Below are 19,230 nucleotides of genomic sequence, written 5' to 3'. Positions count from 1 at the left end.
CCGTCCGGGCCCGCTAACGCCCCCGCCCCGCGGCGGCAAGAGAGGGCTCCCTCGTCCGGGCCCGTTAACGCGTCCGCGCTGCGGCGGCAAGAGAGGGTTTCCGCTCCCGCGCCCGCGGCGACGGGGGGCGGGACGGTGCCGCAGCTGGTGCAGGAGATCCAGGACAAGCTGGCGCGGGGGGCGGTGGAGTGCATGATCTGCTACGACATGGTGCGCCGCTCCGCCCCCGTCTGGTCCTGCGGCAGCTGCTTCTCCATCTTCCACCTCCCCTGCATCCGCAAGTGGGCGCGCTCCCCGGCCTCCGTCTCCGACGCCTCCGCCCCGGCCTCCGACGCCTGGCGCTGCCCCGGCTGCCAGTCCGTGCAGGACGTCCGCGCCCGCGACATCGCCTACACCTGCTTCTGCCGCCGCCGCCGCGACCCGCCCAACGACCTATTCCTCACCCCGCACTCCTGCGGTGAGCCCTGCTCCAAGCCCCTCGGCAAGGCGGATCCTGCCGCCAAGGGCGACGATGACGACGATGTTGCCACCAGGTGCCCGCACGTCTGCGTCCTGCAGTGCCACCCTGGGCCGTGCCCGCCCTGCAAGGCGTTTGCTCCGGAGCGCCCCTGTCCTTGCGGCAAGCAGTCTATCACGCGTCGCTGCGCGGACCGGAGCACGCCTGTCACGTGTGGGCAGCGGTGCGAGAAGCTGCTGCCCTGCCGGAGGCACCGTTGCGAGAAGGTCTGCCACACCGGCCCCTGCGGTGACTGCGAGGTTAACTTCCCTGCACAGTGCTTCTGTGGCAAGAAAACAGAGACATTGCTGTGCGGCGAGATGGTGCTGAAAGGGAAGCTCTCGAACAAGGATGGGGTGTTCTCTTGCAGTGAGGTTTGTGGCCACAATCTGGCATGTCGCAATCATGCCTGCCAGGATGTTTGCCACCCAGGGCCATGCGGTGAGTGTGAGCTTCTGCCAGGGAAGGTCACCACATGTCATTGTGGCAAGACAAGGCTGCAGGAGAAGAGGGCTAGCTGCTTGGACCCAATCCCCACCTGTGACAAGGTATGCGACAAGAGATTGCCGTGTGGAGTGCACAGGTGCAAGGTCACGTGCCACGAAGGAGAGTGTCCACCATGCTTGGTGCGTGTCGAGCAGAGGTGTCGCTGTGGCTCATCAGGCCAGATGGTGGAGTGCTACAAGGTCTCGATGGAAGAGTTCCGTTGCAACAAGCCTTGTGGCCGCAAGAAGAACTGCGGGAGGCACAGGTGCAGTGAGTGCTGTTGCCCTCTGTCGAAGCCATTTGCTCAGCATCAAGGTGACAGCATGGATCCCCATTTCTGCCAGATACCATGTGGCAAGAAGCTCCGTTGTGGACAGCATGGTTGCCAGCATCTCTGCCACAGCGGTCACTGTGACCCTTGCCGTGAGACCATATTCCATGATCTCACTTGTGCCTGTGGCAGGACATCCATTCCACCACCACAGCCTTGCGGCACACCAACTCCATCATGCCCACACCAGTGCATGGTCCCTCAGCCTTGCGGGCATCCAGCTTCGCATCAATGCCATTTCGGGGACTGCCCACCTTGCGTTGTGCCAGTCACAAGAGAATGTGTTGGGGGGCATGTGATGTTGAGGAACATCCCTTGTGGTTCAAAGGATATCAGATGCAACCAGCCCTGTGGAAAGAACCGTCAATGTGGACTGCATGCTTGTGCCAGGACTTGCCATCCTGCCCCATGTGATCCGCCACCTGCAAATGGAGAAGCTAGTTCAAGCTCTGGGGGCAGAGTTTCATGTGGACAGTTATGTGGTGTCCCAAGGAGGGAATGCAAGCACACTTGCAATGCACCATGCCACCCATCGTCACCTTGCCCAGATGTGAGATGTGAACACCGTGTGACTATTACCTGTTCTTGTGGCCGTATCACTACAGCTGTGCCCTGCAGTGCTGGTGGAGCCTACAATGGTGATAGTGCGTTCGATATCTCCGTCATGCAGCAGCTGCCAATGCCTCTCCAACCAGTGGAATCAAATGGCAAGAGGGTTCCTCTTGGGCAGAGGAAACTTTGTTGTGATGAGGAGTGTGCAAAAATGGAGAGGAAAAGGGTCCTTGCTGAAGCTTTTGACATTACCCCGCCCAATCTGGATGCACTGCATTTTGGTGAGAACTCGAATGCGTCGGATTTGCTTTCTGATCTTTTCCGGCGTGAGCCAAAGTGGGTGCTGGCCATAGAGGAGAGGTGCAAGTTCCTTGTTCTTGGGAAGACAAAGGGGAATTCTTCAAGCAACATTAAGTTCCATGTCTTCTGTCACATGATGAAGGACAAGAGAGATGCTATCAGGCTCATTGCAGATAGGTGGAAGCTTTCTGTCCAGGCAGTTGGGTGGGAACCCAAGCGTTTTATTACCGTCCATGTCACACCCAAGTCCAAGGTTCCTGCTCGTGTTCTGGGCTCTAAGCCTGGTGTCCCTGTCTCGGCGTCCCATCCTTACTTTGATCCCATGGTAGACATGGATCCGAGGCTCGTCGTTGCAATGCTGGACCTGCCAAGGGATGCCGATGTTAGCTCTCTAGTTTTAAGGTTTGGTGGGGAGTGTGAATTGGTTTGGCTGAATGACAAGAATGCCGCTGCAGTCTTCAGCGATCCAGCTAGAGCAGCGACAGCGCTGAGGCGGCTGGATTATGGGTCTGCTTACCAGGGTGCTGCAATGTTTTGCCCAAGCAGCATCACTCAGGCTTCTGTGCCAAGCAATGTGTGGATTGGAGCACAGAGAGATGGAGGGTTGGCTGCAAAGAGCAGTGCCAATCCATGGAAGGCCTCTCAATCTGAGCCCGACCCATCTGGAGACTGGACAGTGCTCAGTCATGCTTCAGGGTCAGTGTGGAAACGTGGTGATACTCCTGCTCAGGTCATGGGTTCTTCAAACCGCTGGAATGCTCTGGAGTCTGATGCTGCAACCAGCTCTGGGCCAACCAACAAACGTAAGCCTCCTCTTCGCACTGAAACAGGATCCAGCAGTTCTGCTCCCCGCATTGGTGCTGGATCCAGCGCAGCACCAAGTGCTGGGCAATCGGTGAGCAAGCTGCAGCCTGACGTCGAAGTTGAAGACTGGGAAGAATCGTGTGAATGATGAGACCGAGGTAGTTTGGTCAAGATGACTCGTTTTTATTCAGATGTCATTTTTATCTCTAATACAATGTATATCGAAGCTGTTACTGTGTCACCTTCAAGTAGTTCCTGGCTGTTGCCAGTTGACTGCTCAGTTGGAAGTATTTTTGCCTTGCAATAAACAATGAACCCTTCTCATATTTCCTGTGTTCTTTAGCATCACAGTGTTCACAGAATCACAGCTTGTGCCATCCAGTTGTGAGTGTTTGCCGTTTTGGCACTGCTTTCCCAAATTGATTTAAATGTATGTTCATTTATGAAGTTCTTCAGACTAGTTCGTTTCTTACTTACAATGTTCTTCAAACTAGTTAGCACTCTTATTACAATGTTCTTTAAACTGCTTGCCATCTCCCTGTTATCAGATTGGTTATGTGAAACTAGTTGTAGTGAGTAGCCAAGCAATGTCTGCCTTATTAACAGTTTGTGCAATATACTACTACCTCTTATATTTAGTTACAGAGGAAGTACATAGGAAGCATCTGCTTCCATTTCTTTGTTAGCATTTGGCTGAAATGACACTGAGAAATGTGAAAAAGCAAGTTGTTTTTTGTTATATTACATCAGTTGTTTAAATGCTTGTGCTATCGTAGCCCCTAACTTACTGCAAACTAAAAAGGCAAAATATACACCAATTGAATCAACCGTATGTCCTCCACATAATGGATGTCAACTGTGATATCTTCTTAATAATTAACTTATGTAATCTTGGTGAAGCATGTATTTCATTTTATTTGCCAATGAAAACATTCTGGTTTGCATCTGTATTCATTAGCAAAAAAGACAGTTTCTAGATTACCTGAAATTAGTTATCTCATCTGAATTTCATGGAATTTCAGGTTTGGCACAAGTTATTTAGTTCGAGTTAGATTCTGTTCAGCATGTACTGCCATTTTTTCTGCTCTCAGCACATTCGTTTTATTTGCCAGTGACCACTTGACATTTGCTCATTGTGATGCTTAACAGAGCTTTTCAATTTGCCTCTGCTGCAGGGGTTAATGCATGGCAGCCAAAATTGCCCTTCGACACGATTCTCACCCTTTCTTTTGCATCGACAAGGTCATCCTTATCCCATGCTGACCAAGTCCATGACCTGGTCTCAAGACTTTGCTTGGTTATTTCAACTGATCATCTGCGTGTTGTTTTGCCAGTGGATTGTTGCTAGATATATATGGTGCTTGCGGATTTAAATCTTGAATTGTTTCTATGCCATTCAACTACTTAAGTTAATGCACTCAACGTATGCCAGTCAGTTACTCTAAACTAGTGATTCTGTGTAGCCTACGGTTTCAGTTGCTATTCTGCTGTTTCATTTTGATGGCACACTGCATGTTTTCATTGGAAGTAAAATGAGCAGTACATGTACAGCTCTTTATGCTTATAGCTCCCTTTAGATGAACCAAATGAGCTCTGTGATAGCTCATTTTCTTAAACTGAGAGTTATCTTCCGTTTATTCTCTTCTCTAACTACTGCATCCTATACGATGAACAGAAGGTGCATCTTGTGCCACTTTACAAAGTGTCATAAGAGCTTCCTTGCAAGTTCCTGAACAAAGTAACACATGCACTCTGTACTGAATGATTCAGAGGTGCCTAATTGCACGGCATTATTGAAAATATTATCTCTGAAGGGAAATTACTATCTTTCTGATAATGGGTTAGACACAATCATCTCTGAGCTCCTTTGAGTTAGCTAAATTTAAGTTAGCGCTCTCTTCTCATTTCATCTGGACTCAACCATATGTCCCCAGCATAATGGATGCCAATTGTGATAATTTTTTAGTAACTTAGAGGTAATCTTGGTGAAGGTGAACAGACCGCCACCAATTCAGATCTTTGTAAGAGTATATGAAGAAAGATAAGCAAGCAACTGATAACTCTGGAAGGCTAAAGAAGAAACATTTTCCACTCTTTAAAATGTAGGCCACTTGTGTTGAAAGAGCTTAGCTTCGGTGTAAGGAACTAGAGGATGGAAGAAGGCTTGACATTATCAAAATATTTAGTGATTGGACTTGTATGAAACCCATGATTTACTGGAAGTCAATGTTACAAGTCCAAGACTAACCTAACCCTCTTTGGTTGACAAAAGCATGCCCTCAGAGCCTCAGATTGAACCATATTGTGACTGTTTGTTTGAGAAATGCCACTATAAATGGCATTAACCTAACCAACTCTCTTACTGAACTTGTTCTGTTAGACAAGATGCCATTTTGTGTTCTCTGGACCTTTTTATATTTATGTTGATGGATAAGTCTGTGTACTAGGGTCCTTGTGGGGCTGCAGCACATGGTCCTTGTGGCAGTTAGGAGGATAAAGTCCTGGACCATCAAGGACTGGCTGTTAGGATAGAGTTCTGTTCTTGACCATCAAGGACTGTCAGTTAGCATCTTAGACTGGCATCTTAGCATATGCCCTGGCTGGCTAGCAGCCTATAAATATGTATCCCCAACCCCTCAGGTTGGCATGGCATTGTGTGAGAAATAAACCAACGAAAATTGTCCCAACTCTCCTAGTGTCATCCACAACTATCAATGCTCAGGTTGAAAGGTCTAACAAGTGGTATCAGAGCCTCGTTAACCTGCACCCTGAGCATTTCCTGTGAGCAGCCCAAGTCGGTAGCAGCAGCTGCTCCGTCTGCCTCTGGTTACCTTCCTCCCTCCGGACTGTCGAGCAGCAGCTCGTCTTCCTCAGCCTCCTCTTCACGCAACAGCCCCCCTGCAGCGAGCCATGTCTGCAGGTCGCTCTCAGCACACGGCTACCTCGAGCATGCGGCGCCGGCAAGAGGCCGAGCGCGCCGTGGCAGAGGAGCGTGAGCGAGCGGCTGTAGCAGCGGCTGCTGCGGCGGCAAGGGTGTCGAGGCTGGCTGCAGCGGAGCTGGCAGCAGCCAGAGCGGAGGTAGAAGCAGCCAGGGCGGAGGTAGAAGCAGCAGAAGCAGCCCGTGAGGCTACGGCGGATGCCAAGGCACTCCGCGGCAGCCCCGGCAGCTCCAGCAGCTCCGCGCCTGCGGACGACGGCGCCGACGCAGATCGCGCCAAAGTGGCGCAGGAGCGGACGGCGCAGTGGGCAGCCGAGCACGCCCGCGCTCCAGGTGGAGGCGCCCACCGCGACGGCGGCTGCAACGACCAGGATCGCGGCCTCTACGAGGTCCGGACTGTGGTCAGAGATGTTGGTGCCAGTGTTGGGTGGCCTACCCTCACTAAAACCAACTACGTCGAGTGGGCCGGGATCATGAAGGTCAGGCTCCAGGTGCGGCGCATGTGGGAGGCAGTCCAGGACAGCAACGTCGACCACCTAGAGGATCGACGGGCACTGGACGCCCTCATCGCCGCAGTCCCGCCCGAGATGCAGTTCTCGCTTTCCAACAAGCGGACTGCCAAGGAGGCTTGGGACGCCATCGCCGCAGCACGCATCGGCAGCGACCGTGCTCGCAAGTCCACCCTGCAGGCACTTCGTAAGGAGTGGGAGAACCTGGGCTTCAAGCCAGGTGAGGACGTTGATGACTTTGCTCTCCGTCTCAACACTCTGCTGCAGAAGATGGTGAAGTTTGGCGATGCCACCTACACCGAGGAGAGAGCTGTCGAGAAGCTTTTTCGGTGCATTCCCGAGAAGTACAAGCAGATGGCTCGCTCGATCGAGTCGTTGCTGGACCTCTCCACGATGACGATCGAGGAGGCGATAGGTCGACTCAAGGTCGTCGACACCGACGAGCCACAGCCCCCCTCGGGGCCCGTCACCACCGGCGGGAAGCTGCTCCTAACTCGGGAGCAGTGGGATCCCAGCCTTGGTGACAAGAAGAAGGGGGAGCCTTCCTCCTCGACGGGCGGCCGCAAGCGTGGCAAGCAGCGTAAGGCGCGAAGAGGCCCCCCGGGCAGGGGACAAGGACGTGCCGAAGGTGACGCCCGCGGAGGCGCCAAGGACGGCGCCGCTGGCAAGCCCAGGCCGGCACAAGACAACAGTTGCCACAACTGTGACCGGTTTGGCCATTGGGCCAATGAGTGTCGGCAACCACGACAAGGCTAGGCTCACGTCGCACAGGCGAAGGAGGAGGAGACGGCTCTGTTCATGGCGCATGCAAGCATTGAGCTACCCTCGGCGACTCCAGTCGCAAAGGCTTTCATCCACCTCGATGAGCCAAAAGCACACGCTCTTCTCGGCGATGGCTCCGGGAAGGACAAGGCTACGGGGTGGTGCCTCGACACCGGCGCCACCCACCACATGACCGGTCGAAGGGAATTCTTCGCCGAGCTCGACTCCGATGCGCGAGGCTCCGTCAAGTTCGGGGATGCTTCCGCTGTGGAGATAAAGGGCGTCGGCTCCGTCATCTTCACCACCAAGATGGGAGAGCACCGGCTGCTCACCGGTGTCTACTACATCCCCGCGCTAAGGAATTCCATCATCAGCTTGGGACAGCTGGATGAGAACGGCTCACGCGTGCTGATTGAGCATGGGGTCCTACGCATCTGGGATCGCCAGCGTCGCCTTCTCGCCAAGGTGCCCAGAGGTGAAAATCGACTCTACGTCCTTGATGTGCAGGTGGCACAACCGGTCTGTCTCGCTGTCCGTCGAGACGACGAGGCGTGGCAGTGGCATGAGCGCTTTGGGCACCTTCACTTTGAGGCCCTGAAGCGTCTAAGTGCCAAGGAGATGGTGCGAGGCCTGCCATGCCTCGACCATGTGGAGCAGTTCTGCGACATCTGCGTACTGACAAAGCAGAGACGACTCCCCTTTCCCCAACAGGCGAGTTTTCGGGCTAAGGAGAAGCTGGAGCTCGTGCACGGAGACCTGTGCGGTCCGGTGACGCCAGCCACACCAGGAGGTCGACGCTACTTCCTGCTGCTCGTCGACGATCTCTCCCGCTACATGTGGGTGATGATCCTCGGCAGTAAGGGAGAAGCGGCGGACGCCATCAGGCGCGCGCAGGTTGGTGTGGAGGCGGAGAGCGGCCGCAAATTGCGCGTGTTGCGCACTGACAACGGCGGCGAGTTCACGGCGGCTGAATTCGCGTCGTACTGCGCCGATGAGGGCATCCAGCGCCACTACTCCGCGCCGTACAGCCCGCAGCAAAACGGCGTCGTCGAGCGGCGCAACCAGACGGTTGTGGGGATGGCTCGGGCTCTCCTCAAGCAGAGAGGGATGCCGGCTGTCTTCTGGGGAGAGGCGGTGCTAACGGCCGTCTACATCCTCAACCGCTCTCCTACTAAGGCACTCGACGGCAGAACTCCGTACGAGGCCTGGCATGGGCGGAAGCCGGCGGTCTCTCATTTGCGGGTCTTTGGCTGCCTTGCGTTCGCCAAGGAGCTCGGCCACATCGGCAAGCTCGACGACAGGAGCACTCCGGGAGTCTTCATCGGCTACGCGGAGGGCTCAAAGGCCTACTGCATCCTCGACCCAAAGACACAACGTGTGCGCACAGCGCGAGACGTCGTGTTCAACGAAGGGCGAGGGTGGCAATGGGACAAGGCGGTGGACGACGGCTCGACGCCGACGTATGACGACTTCATTGTCGAGTACGCTCACTTCAAGGAAGCTGGGGGAGCAAGCAGCTCCTCTTCACCGGGCACGTCTACCCCGGCCCCCAAAACTACATCGACTCCGGCGCCTGCTACACCGACGACACCACAACCGGCGACGCCGCATACTCCAGCCCCGGCGGTCGCCACTCCGGGCTCGTCTTCATCAGCACCAGCTCACGCAGAGCACAACCCGATGAAGTTCGCTTCCCCGCTCACTCACGACGAGGAGCGGGTCGACGCATGGTATGGAGGCGAACCGCTGCGGTACCGTACGATGGATAATGTGCTCGGCGACCAGCCGGTGCCAGGACTGGTGCCACGTGACCTGGAGGCGCAGCTACAGCTCGTGTGTGAAGACGGCGAACCACGGTCCTTTGCAGAGGCCGAGAGAGACGCGGCATGGCGCGCCGCGATGAAGTTGGAGATGGATGCGGTCGAGCAAAACCGCACCTGGGAGCTTGCTGATCTCCCTCGAGGTCACCGCGCAATCACCCTTAAGTGGGTGTTCAAGCTGAAGAGGGATGGAGCCGGCGCCATCATCAAGCACAAGGCTCGTTTGGTGGCCCAAGGCTTCTTGCAGCAGGAAGGAGTCGACTTCGACGACGCTTTCGCTCCTGTGGCACGGATGGAGTCCGTGCGACTTCTCCTTGCGCTGGCTGCCCAGGAGGGCTGGCGTGTCCACCACATGGACGTTAAGTCGGCATTCCTCAATGGCGACTTGAAGGAGGAAGTCTACGTGCATCAGCCACCGGGGTTTACGATTCCCGGCCAGGAGGGCAAGGTGCTCCGCCTGCGCAAGGCTCTCTATGGCCTGCGGCAGGCACCCAGGGCGTGGAACGCCAAGCTGGACTCCACGCTGAAGAAGATGGGTTTCGAGCAGAGCCCGCATGAGGCTGCCGTCTACCGACGGGGGAGTGGAGGAAATGCCCTGCTGGTGGGCGTCTACGTTGACGACCTGGTGATCACCGGCACCAAAGATGCAGAGGTGGCGGCGTTCAAGGAAGACATGAAGGCCACGTTCCAGATGAGTGACCTGGGGCTCCTCTCCTTCTATCTAGGGATTGAGGTGCACCAGGACCACTCCGGGATCGCGCTTCGACAGTCCGCCTACGCCAAGCGCATCGTTGAGCTAGCTGGGCTCACCGACTGCCATCCAGCTCTCACTCCGATGGAGGAGAGGCTGAAACTAAGTCGCGACAGCACGACGGAGGAAGTGGATACTACGCAGTACCGACGCCTTGTGGGGAGCCTTCGCTACCTCACTCACACACGGCCGGACTTGGCATTCTCCGTCGGCTATGTCAGTCGGTTCATGGAGCGACCAACGTCGGAACACCAGCAGGCAGTAAAGAGGATCGTCCGCTACATAGCAGGGACCCTCGACCACGGCCTCCATTACCCTAGGTGCCCTGGGGCGGCACACTTCGTCGGGTACAGCGACAGCAACCACGCCGGCGACATCGACACCAGCAAGAGCACGAGCGGGATCCTCCTCTTCCTCGGCAAGTGTCTCGTGAGCTGGCAATCAGTCAAGCAGCAGGTGGTGGCCCTGTCCAGCTGTGAGGCTGAGTACATAGCGGCCTCCACCGCCTGTACTCAGGCGCTCTGGCTTGCTCGACTGCTTGGTGATCTTCTCGTTCAAGACACCAGAACGGTGCAGCTCCTGGTGGACAGCAAGTCCGCCCTGGCCCTGGCAAAGAACCCCGTGTTCCACGAACGGAGCAAGCACATCCGACTGAGGTATCACTTCATCCGCAGCTGTGTGGAAGAAGGGAGCATCGAGGCGAGCTACATCAACACCAAGGATCAGCTCGCAGACCTGCTCACCAAGCCCCTTGGGAGGGTCAAGTTCCTCGAACTTTGCTCCAGGATTGGGATGATTCAACTCTCCCACAAGACGACGTACAAGACTTAGGGGGAGAATGATGGATAAGTCTGTGTACTAGGGTCCTTGTGGGGCTGCAGCACATGGTCCTTGTGGCAGTTAGGAGGATAAAGTCCTGGACCATCAAGGACTGGCTGTTAGGATAGAGTTCTGTTCTTGACCATCAAGGACTGTCAGTTAGCATCTTAGACTAGCATCTTAGACTGGCATCTTAGCATATGCCCTGGCTGGCTAGCAGCCTATAAATATGTATCCCCAACCCCTCAGGTTGGCATGGCATTGTGTGAGAAATAAACCAACGAAAATTGTCCCAACTCTCCTAGTGTCATCCACAACTATCAATGCTCAGGTTGAAAGGTCTAACATATGTTTCCTCAATAAACTCTTGTCTAGCAAAGAGGGCCAAACATTTATGTTCATTATCTACTGTTTCAGTTATTACTTGCTAACTCTCTTTGCTTCAACTCCATTCAAGATGATCAGCCAAGTCAGCGTGCCTGTCTCTGATTTTCCTGCAATATCACTGCTTAGGCCCCGCTTGGATTGTCGGTTGCTTCCCAAATACCTCCGTAATCGATACAGACCTCCAGCCGTTCTTTCTATTCGGACGGAAATCACACTGTGGCGGGTAATTTACACCTGTAAATTAAATCCAGGTGTACAAACTTACACCGAATCCAAGCAGGGCCTTATGTAGCACACACAACATTTCTTGTCTACATCTTCAGTGCATATCTTATACTATCGGTTGATCTATTTATTTATTTTTGACGAAGTAGATGTTGCTCACTCAAGTATTGTTGGCAGCTTGAGACTGTAAATTTTCTGGAGATACTTGTCCTTTAAACTGTGCACACGTTTCTCACTCAAGTATTGTTGGCAGCCTGAAACTGTACCTCCAATTTCTGAGCTAGGTTCAGATGCTCTCATTGAGCTGATGTCTGTTGACAATTTTGTGGACTGATTGAACAGGAAGAAGGTTGGAATAAAAGCTCTTTTACTCGATCAGGTGACCCCCATCAAATCGATTGATGATTTTGCCTGTACAATTATTTTTCCTGTGATATACAGAATTAACTTCCTGTATTTTCTTATGGTACCACACTTTAACATATTGCTTTTTTCAATGAGCAGAGTTCCATATCAGGCGTTGGTAATTGGATTGCAGATGAGGTGCTTTACCAGGTATCCGCACAAAAATTTGTGAGGCCTGCATCAAATGCAGCACTTGAACTTTGATTTTAATATGGGCCTGGAAATGTAAGGGTCCTGGGACGGAGGGTTGGACACCTGCCTTGATTGCTAGAGGCCTGATTGTACAAGAGGGGAAGTAACCATGAATCTATAATCTATAATACTTAAATAGTTCATCCCCACTATTCTATTTTTCTTGACATGCAGTCTATCCACCTCAGCACCCTTGCCACATCATCAGTTTCTCTTAATTATTTTGATCATGCATCTCACCAAGTCACATTATTTTACAAAATAAAAATAAAAATGATTCGATTGTCTGTAAACCGAAAGGCCTCTGTAACCCAAGAGTCGTCCTCCCTTGGCTTTCCCCAACATCTTCTCAATCTCCGCTTCCTGCACGATCCATCAACTAATTACGTGGCTATATTAATCTCCGGCAACCGATCTACTTCGTCTTCATCTTCCACTGAAACAGATGGAAGAGTAACAGATAGCTGTTCCTCCTTTTAAGGAAACGATTGTACTGCAGATAGAGCTGTTATTCCTTTTAAGCAACCGATCTGCTCTGTTCCTATGGCCTCCACCACAGCTAGAATATTATTATTCCTCAACATGACGGCAAGGTGGTGCACTACCATGGCGTTTGGCATCAATATGTATGCTGTATACAGCTGCCGCGAGTTCATGGCGTTGGCCCCCCTCCTCTCCGATCCATGCCGCGTGCGGCTGCGACCGCATCTTCCACAAGCACGAGGTCGAGGCCGGGCACTGCTGAGGCGCTCCTCCATGCCGCGTGGTCGAGGACGTCTAATGCTCTCCTCGCCGCTGCAGAAATATGTTTTCTTCCTAGCTCACCTGGGTTGATCGGCTCATTGGCATTGACAGGTAAGTTGTAGGGGCATTGAGACGATTCCATTCTATCTTGCTGGATCAATCAACTATATATATGAATCAGTTCATTGTCTTCTTCCTCCCCATCTTGCTATTTCATTTTAATTTGGTGATCGTGCGCGTGTGATGTAGTTAACATATACAGTGTGTTCATGAGAATCTGAAGTGGTGTGTAGATCGATCTATGATAATACAACTGGTGCGGGTAAATCCACGTGCAGGTGACGAATTTCAAGACCATCGCGGTTGACTGTATCTTGCCTGCTCGCGCCCCCATGACACCACCAACGTGTTGGACAAGGTGAAATACTCGTGTATCCCATGACACCTGATTCCATCCTAATCCGCTAATTGCTCCATGGTTCCATCCTAATCCTCCTCTACTATCTTGCTACTTTTGTTTATTATTTTTACCATACATTCTGTATGTAATGTTCTAGATGAATGAACGTTCATATTATTTGGCATACGAACTTCCGAAGGATCCATTTTTATTGGTTTCCACATTATTTGTTTATTATTTTTGTACATGCCTTTGGTAGTTATGCTCAAAGATGAATGAACATTCATATATTGCCATGGCAACTTCCCGAGGATCCATGTTTATAAGTTCGTTTACAGGGTTGTTGCCAAATTGTGAGATCTATCTCATGTCTTATACCAGAAGAAGATGGTTTGGTACAAGGAAGGTTGCAGTTTCATGATTTAGTTTGAATGGAACAGTAGGAAATCTTTGTTATACAAATAAATTAATCATTATAATAAATATGGATAATATTAAACATATAAAAGGATTATATCAGATTGTCAAGCAATTATCGTACACTGCAGAATGTTTTCCTTGACCTGTGAGACATAATTTTTTGATATATAATTCATGCTTAAAATTTTTTTGTTGTCCAATCACATGTGACCTCAATATGGTGTGTCAGTTTGATCAAAAGATATTGCAACCTCCGCTCACCCATCAGCGATCTTGATGGAGTGGTAACCAAATGATGAAGACTTGATTCTTGATGTGTTTCCAGTTATTTCCCCCAAAGTTTGTTTATTTCAATTTCTTTCAAGCCAACCCAAAGGAATGCTTGCATGTTAATGCTAAATCTTTGTTGTTTGTAAACAAAGCATTTATTCAAACTTTCAAATGTAAACATTATATCCAAATTGGATCTTTAATTGATGTATTTTTTTTCATATTTTTTCATTCATACTATGTGTGCTTTTCTTTAAAGCTGCATATAAAATGTAGAAAGTCCCGCCGCAACGTGCGGGAAATCATCTAGTTTATTATATTATTCATTACTAGCCTCCAACTAGTTATTCAACAAAGTATTAGTAGCAATTCCATGCACCTGAATCGATCTGATCTTATCCCGAACAACTGAGGCTATCACACCATGGAGATAAAGCTGCTCTGTTCCTTCGATAAAACTACTGCAGCTTCTGCACTTGTTTTGCTGCACTGTTGCTTGGCTGTAACAGACTTCATGGTATTCTTTGCACTCGAGAACCCATCCATTACTGATTGCCTCAACCTTAACAAGGGAGAGAGCTGAGCCACTGAACCAAAGCATCCAGGAGGTTATTCTAATTTGACATTGTTTTGAGTAACTGTTGTATGTAGCCTTGCAGAATAGCCAAGACACTATTAGGTTGTGAAATATGCTTCCAAGTCGATGCTGATTGTGACCTGCTTTCGTGTGGAATGATTGTTTCACCACTGATGGGGCAGCGAGCCTGGTAAATCTGATGGTGAGTTCATCTTCAAGTTCCATTGTGGTTGTCTTATTCCTGAATAAATTGTCCCAATCTTTGAAAAAAATTGGTCACGGGATATGATGAAGTGTAATGGACCATCTGGAATACCAGTTGTCATGTTCTCTCTTGTAACCATTTGCCAGGCTTTCATCTTTCTTAGATTAGATATATCAAATTTCTGCTTATTGCGGGAAAGAAAATTGAATTCATTATAGCTGGTGGCAGGGTGAGCATTTGAGCAATACCACTTCACTTCTACACCTTGTACCATCCCGAATTTATCTAAAGAGAACAGCCAGCTTCTTGATTCGATCTCCATGGAGTTTGCTCGGCTCAGCTCCACTGTGGAGTTAATGGAGTTGAGAGGTGGAGGGTTGCCGAACAGGCCCTAAAGCTCTGGTTCGCCTCCTTGTGTGCCACAACTGCAGAAGCTGATCGGGTTCCAATCTGGCAAAGCAGTAGTATCTCACCTAGGTCAAGCATGGGCAGATACAGAACATATGATGATTTGAAGCCAAGAAAGAGAGTGGCAACATTCAGGACTGCCAAGGAACAGCAAAACAGGGGTGCCATAAGTGCCCCCTCCAGGAAACATGGAAAATTGCTGGTGGCAAGAAACCAAGCATTAAACATAGCATCAAGGACGGTTTTGATACCATGGAACAAAATAAAGCTGGTTCCACTGGAAATGATGATCATGGTTTGGACGAAGCTACTGCTATGCTGCGCAGGGCATCAGAACGGGTTACAGGTAAATAGTCGAGGAATGAATCAAAGCCCACCAAACACTAAACCAGGAGGAAGATACGAAATTTAGTATATATGCTCCTCGTATGTTTAACGTTACTGCCTGTAGATATAAGCTGACACTAAACATTCTTATATTATCGGACGGAGGGAGTATTTGGAATCTTAAAATTTGTGTAAAAAACGCTCTTATATTATGGGACGGAGGGAGTATTTGGAATCTTAAAATTTGTGTAAAAAACACTCTTATATTATGGGACGGAGGGAGTATTTGAAATCTTAAAATTTGCGTAAACATGTCTCTGTTTCTTAACTACTGCATCATAGTATCATATGAACAGAATATTTATCCATCTGAACCCTCAGCTCGACGATTGATCCGTGTTCATTATGAAATCCAATGGTCAGATTCTCCTCTCGTATTTGGGCATGATTTGTTTTGAACAAAATTGAACAGACTTCATTATAGTAGTATTTGAATACTGATGCCATTTTTTTTGAGCAATAATGCTAAACATACAAAGAGTTACACGCTGACTAGGCTTCTTTCTTTGTAACTAACCATCCCCCTTCCCCTGATTTTCATGGGGTGGACCCTTTCTCCTCCTTAACCTCCAATCACAACTCATCTATTTGTAAAATCCATGTAAACCTTTGTATGTGTAGCATTACTCTTTTTGAGGATGGTTCAGGGCTGTTGCAGCGATCTTAAGGAACAATAGGGGTGAGGCTATGGCAGGAGTTGTTGAAACTATTGACCATACTGTAAATGCAGCGGCAGCAGAAGTGATGGCTATATGTGGTGGACTACAGCTTGTTCACCAGATTGGATGCTCGCGAGTGGCCGTGGAATCGGACTGCTTAGAGGTAATCAACGCATGTAATGATGATTCAGATATCCTAGCTCCCTATTCAGCTATACTGGCAGATTGCTTCCAATTGGCGCACGATATTCCTTCAATTAGTTTTGAACACTGCCCACGGGAAGCCAACTATTTGGCACATTTCCTAGCTAGACATGTGTATGATTCAAACCAGTTTTCTTCTCCAGCATGTTTATGATGTATCGGTGGGATGATTATCCCCCTAGTTTTCTTCTCCCGCATGTCTTGAAGGATGTAACTATTATAAACCAGCAATAAAGTGTCAATTGGCTTTCCCTCAAAAATAAAAAAATATGGAAAGGTAACCCAAAATAAAACCAGGAATATCTTGAGCACCAACTCTGCGGGCCTGGTTTGTTTTGCAGCTTGGATCTGTGGCAACGATTCTTTGGGCTGTTGCTTCGTTGTTTTTGTACCATGCGTAGTTGGCATGTCATAAAATTTTGGCTCTGATAACTGCCACACGTGTGGCATGTACCGTCAACACGTTTTTTACACTAAAATTGCCATAAAAAATAAATCTCAAAAAACTAAAACTTGCCATCCAAATAGAAAGTTGACAGCTTCATAGTTATTCTTTTAAGCATTGGCGCACATCTGAATATTTGTTTCAATAAATGGAACTCATGATACCCTCCTTCAAAGCCACTGATTTCCACTTCTTCGAGATCAGTGAAGGAGATAGTTCGGGATCTCCATTTCGTAGACTCACAAGGACAATGTGATGGGCACCCTTCTTTCACCTAAAAAATTAAATGTAAACTAGTACACATTGTACATTTGAGATGTATCATCATAGCGGAGAATTGGTTACCATTGATCTCTCCAGGACGATCTTAAGCCTTTGCATAGCATGGAAATCCAATTAATCCGAAAGGGATGAAACACGAGTGTTCCAAAAACATGCCCGACTGTTATGAGATGTAGCTGACGTGAGAAGTCAGCCACCATATGCTTCTCTACCTCCTGCCAAATCCTTGAGTGCGGGGGCAACAAGGTTGACACTGCGCGTCCATACAACATTGGTTTCGACTACAAACTCCTGCAGCAACGCCGACTGGAGTGTCATCAAGGTATCATCGACGTGTTCAATGTCATTGAACTTCAGCCTCAAGCCCTCAACACACACGAGAAACGGGGGAGCAAGGTGTCAAGGTGGACAAGGCAGCACGAGAGAAACAATATCTCGATAGCAGGGAACCTGATGTCGTCCAGCAGGTGGACGAAGCAGATCGGCGAATCCAGCACGATGGAGATGGGTCGAGGCAGATGAAGCTATGTACTAACCCTGGGGGGAGGGAAAAAAATGAGCTCCTCCGCCCTTGAGCTGTGCGGCGGCGCATAGTAGAGAGTTGACAGCGGCCTTGACAGGCTGTGGCGTTGCATGCACCACCTCCATGCCGATCGGTGGGAAGAAGTGATGAGGAATGAAGCATGAAAATTAAAAAATTTCCTACGAACACCTTAGATCTAATCTAGGAGATGTATAGCAACGAGAGGGGAGTGGTGTGTACATACCTTGTAGACTGAAAGCGTTAACGATCTAGAGATCGTGGTTGGTGTAGTCATACTCGCGTCGCGATCCAATCCGATCCAAGTACCACACGTGCGACACCTCCGAGTTTAGCACACGTACGGCTCGGCCACGTCCTCTCCTTAATCCAGCAAGTGAGGGAGAGAAGGTAGATGAGATCTGAACCAACACGACGGCGTAGTGGTGGTGGTGGCAGGAACTCCGGCAGGGCTTCGCCAAGCACTGACAGCATGTGGAGGAGGAGTAATGGGAGGGAGACGGGGCAAGCACGGAAGGGTTGGTTGCCCCCGTGCCTCCCCACTATATATAGGGGTGAGGGAGGGGCGTGGCAGCCCTAGCCCCCCTCCCAAGGTAGGGGGCAGCGGCCAAGGGGGAGGAGTGCCCTCCAAACCAAGTGGAGGCCCTCCCCCTTAGGGTTTCCCCTCCCCCATGCGCATGGGCCTTGTAGGGCTGGTGCCCCTGGCCCATTAAGGCCAGGGCGTCTCCTACAGCCCATGCTACTATATGGGATGTGGTGGAACCCTCCGAGGACTTCCGTACCCCTCCGAAACCCTCCGGAACCTTCCGGTGGCATCCCGGTACAATACCGAAAAACTAAACTTTTTTTCGAAACCCCGGAAACAACTTTCCATATATAAATATTTACCTCATGACCATTCCGGAGCTCCTCGTGACATCCAAGATCCAATCCAAGACTCTGAACGACCTTCAGATTTCCACTATTAATATCTCAATACTACCCTAGCGCTACCGAACGTTAAGCGTGCAACCCTACGTGTTCGGGAATATGCAGACATGACCGAGACTCCTCTCCGATCAATAATCAATAGCAGGACCTGGATACCCATAGTGATTCCTGATACATCTCCAACGTATCTATAATTTTTGATTGTTCCATGCTATTATATTATCTGTTTTGGATGTTTAATGGGCTTTATTATGCACTTTTGTATTATTTTTGCGACTAACCTATTAACCAAAAGCCGAGTGCACTTTTGTATTATTTTTGGGCTTTAATATAAAGACTTGGAGTGGACGTCAAGAAAGAAGCGAGGAGGCCACGAGGTAGGAGGGCGCGTCCAGGGGGGGCAGGCACGCTGCCCACCCTCGTGGGCCCCTCGCAGCTCCACCGACCTACTTCTTCCTTCTATATATACCCATATACCCTGAAAACATCCAGGAGCACAAAGAAACCCTATTTCCACCGCCGCAACCTTCTGTACCCATGAGATCCCATCTTGGGGCCTTTTCTGGCGCTCCGCCGGAGGGGGAATCGATCAGGGAGGGCTTCTACATCAACACCATAGCCTCTCCGATGATGTGTGAGTAGTTTACCACAGACCTTCGGGTCCATAGTTATTAGCTAGATGGCTTCTTCTCTCTTTGGATCTCAATACAAAGTTCTCCTCGATTCTCTTGGAGATCTATTCGATGTAATTCTTTTTGCGGTGTGTTTGTCGAGATCCGATGAATTGTGGGTTTATGACCAAGATTATCTATGAACAATATTTGGTTCTTCTCTGAATTCTTATATGCATGATTTAAATATCTTTGCAAGTCTCTTCCAATTATTAGTTTGGTTTGGCCTACAAGATTGATCTTTCTTGCAATGGGAGAAGTGCTTAGCTTTGGGTTCAATCTTGCGGTGTCCTTTCCCAGTGACAGCAGG

General features: G+C 50.0%; 1 protein-coding gene and 1 long non-coding RNA gene across 3 annotated transcripts; both read left to right on the top strand.

The window, feature by feature from the left end:
* Positions 1-133: 133 nt before the first annotated feature.
* Positions 134-4,531, top strand: LOC123149554 (NF-X1-type zinc finger protein NFXL1; the record flags this gene model as incomplete). The annotated part of the gene is given in 2 exon segments (XM_044569235.1): positions 134-3,127; positions 4,145-4,531. A coding segment is annotated over 1 exon segment (2,984 nt), but the record flags the coding sequence as incomplete, so codon positions are not given.
* Positions 4,532-10,783: 6,252 nt separating this feature from the next.
* On the top strand, positions 10,784-15,675 carry LOC123149555 (uncharacterized). Of its 2 annotated transcripts, none has more exons than XR_006474749.1 (3): positions 10,784-11,559; positions 11,685-14,390; positions 14,612-15,675. It is a non-coding gene; the product is annotated as an uncharacterized lncRNA (long non-coding RNA). The 2 variants fall into 2 exon arrangements; XR_006474750.1 differs by lacking the exon at positions 10,784-11,559 and having other exon boundaries at positions 11,567-12,632; positions 12,860-14,390.
* Positions 15,676-19,230: the final 3,555 nt, after the last annotated feature.

Source organism: Triticum aestivum, chromosome 7A, assembly GCF_018294505.1.
Source record: "Triticum aestivum cultivar Chinese Spring chromosome 7A, IWGSC CS RefSeq v2.1, whole genome shotgun sequence".
NCBI classification, from domain to species: domain Eukaryota; kingdom Viridiplantae; phylum Streptophyta; class Magnoliopsida; order Poales; family Poaceae; genus Triticum; species Triticum aestivum.
The sequence above is the reverse complement of the archived record's forward strand: the minus strand, read 5'-3'. Positions and strand labels throughout refer to the sequence as shown.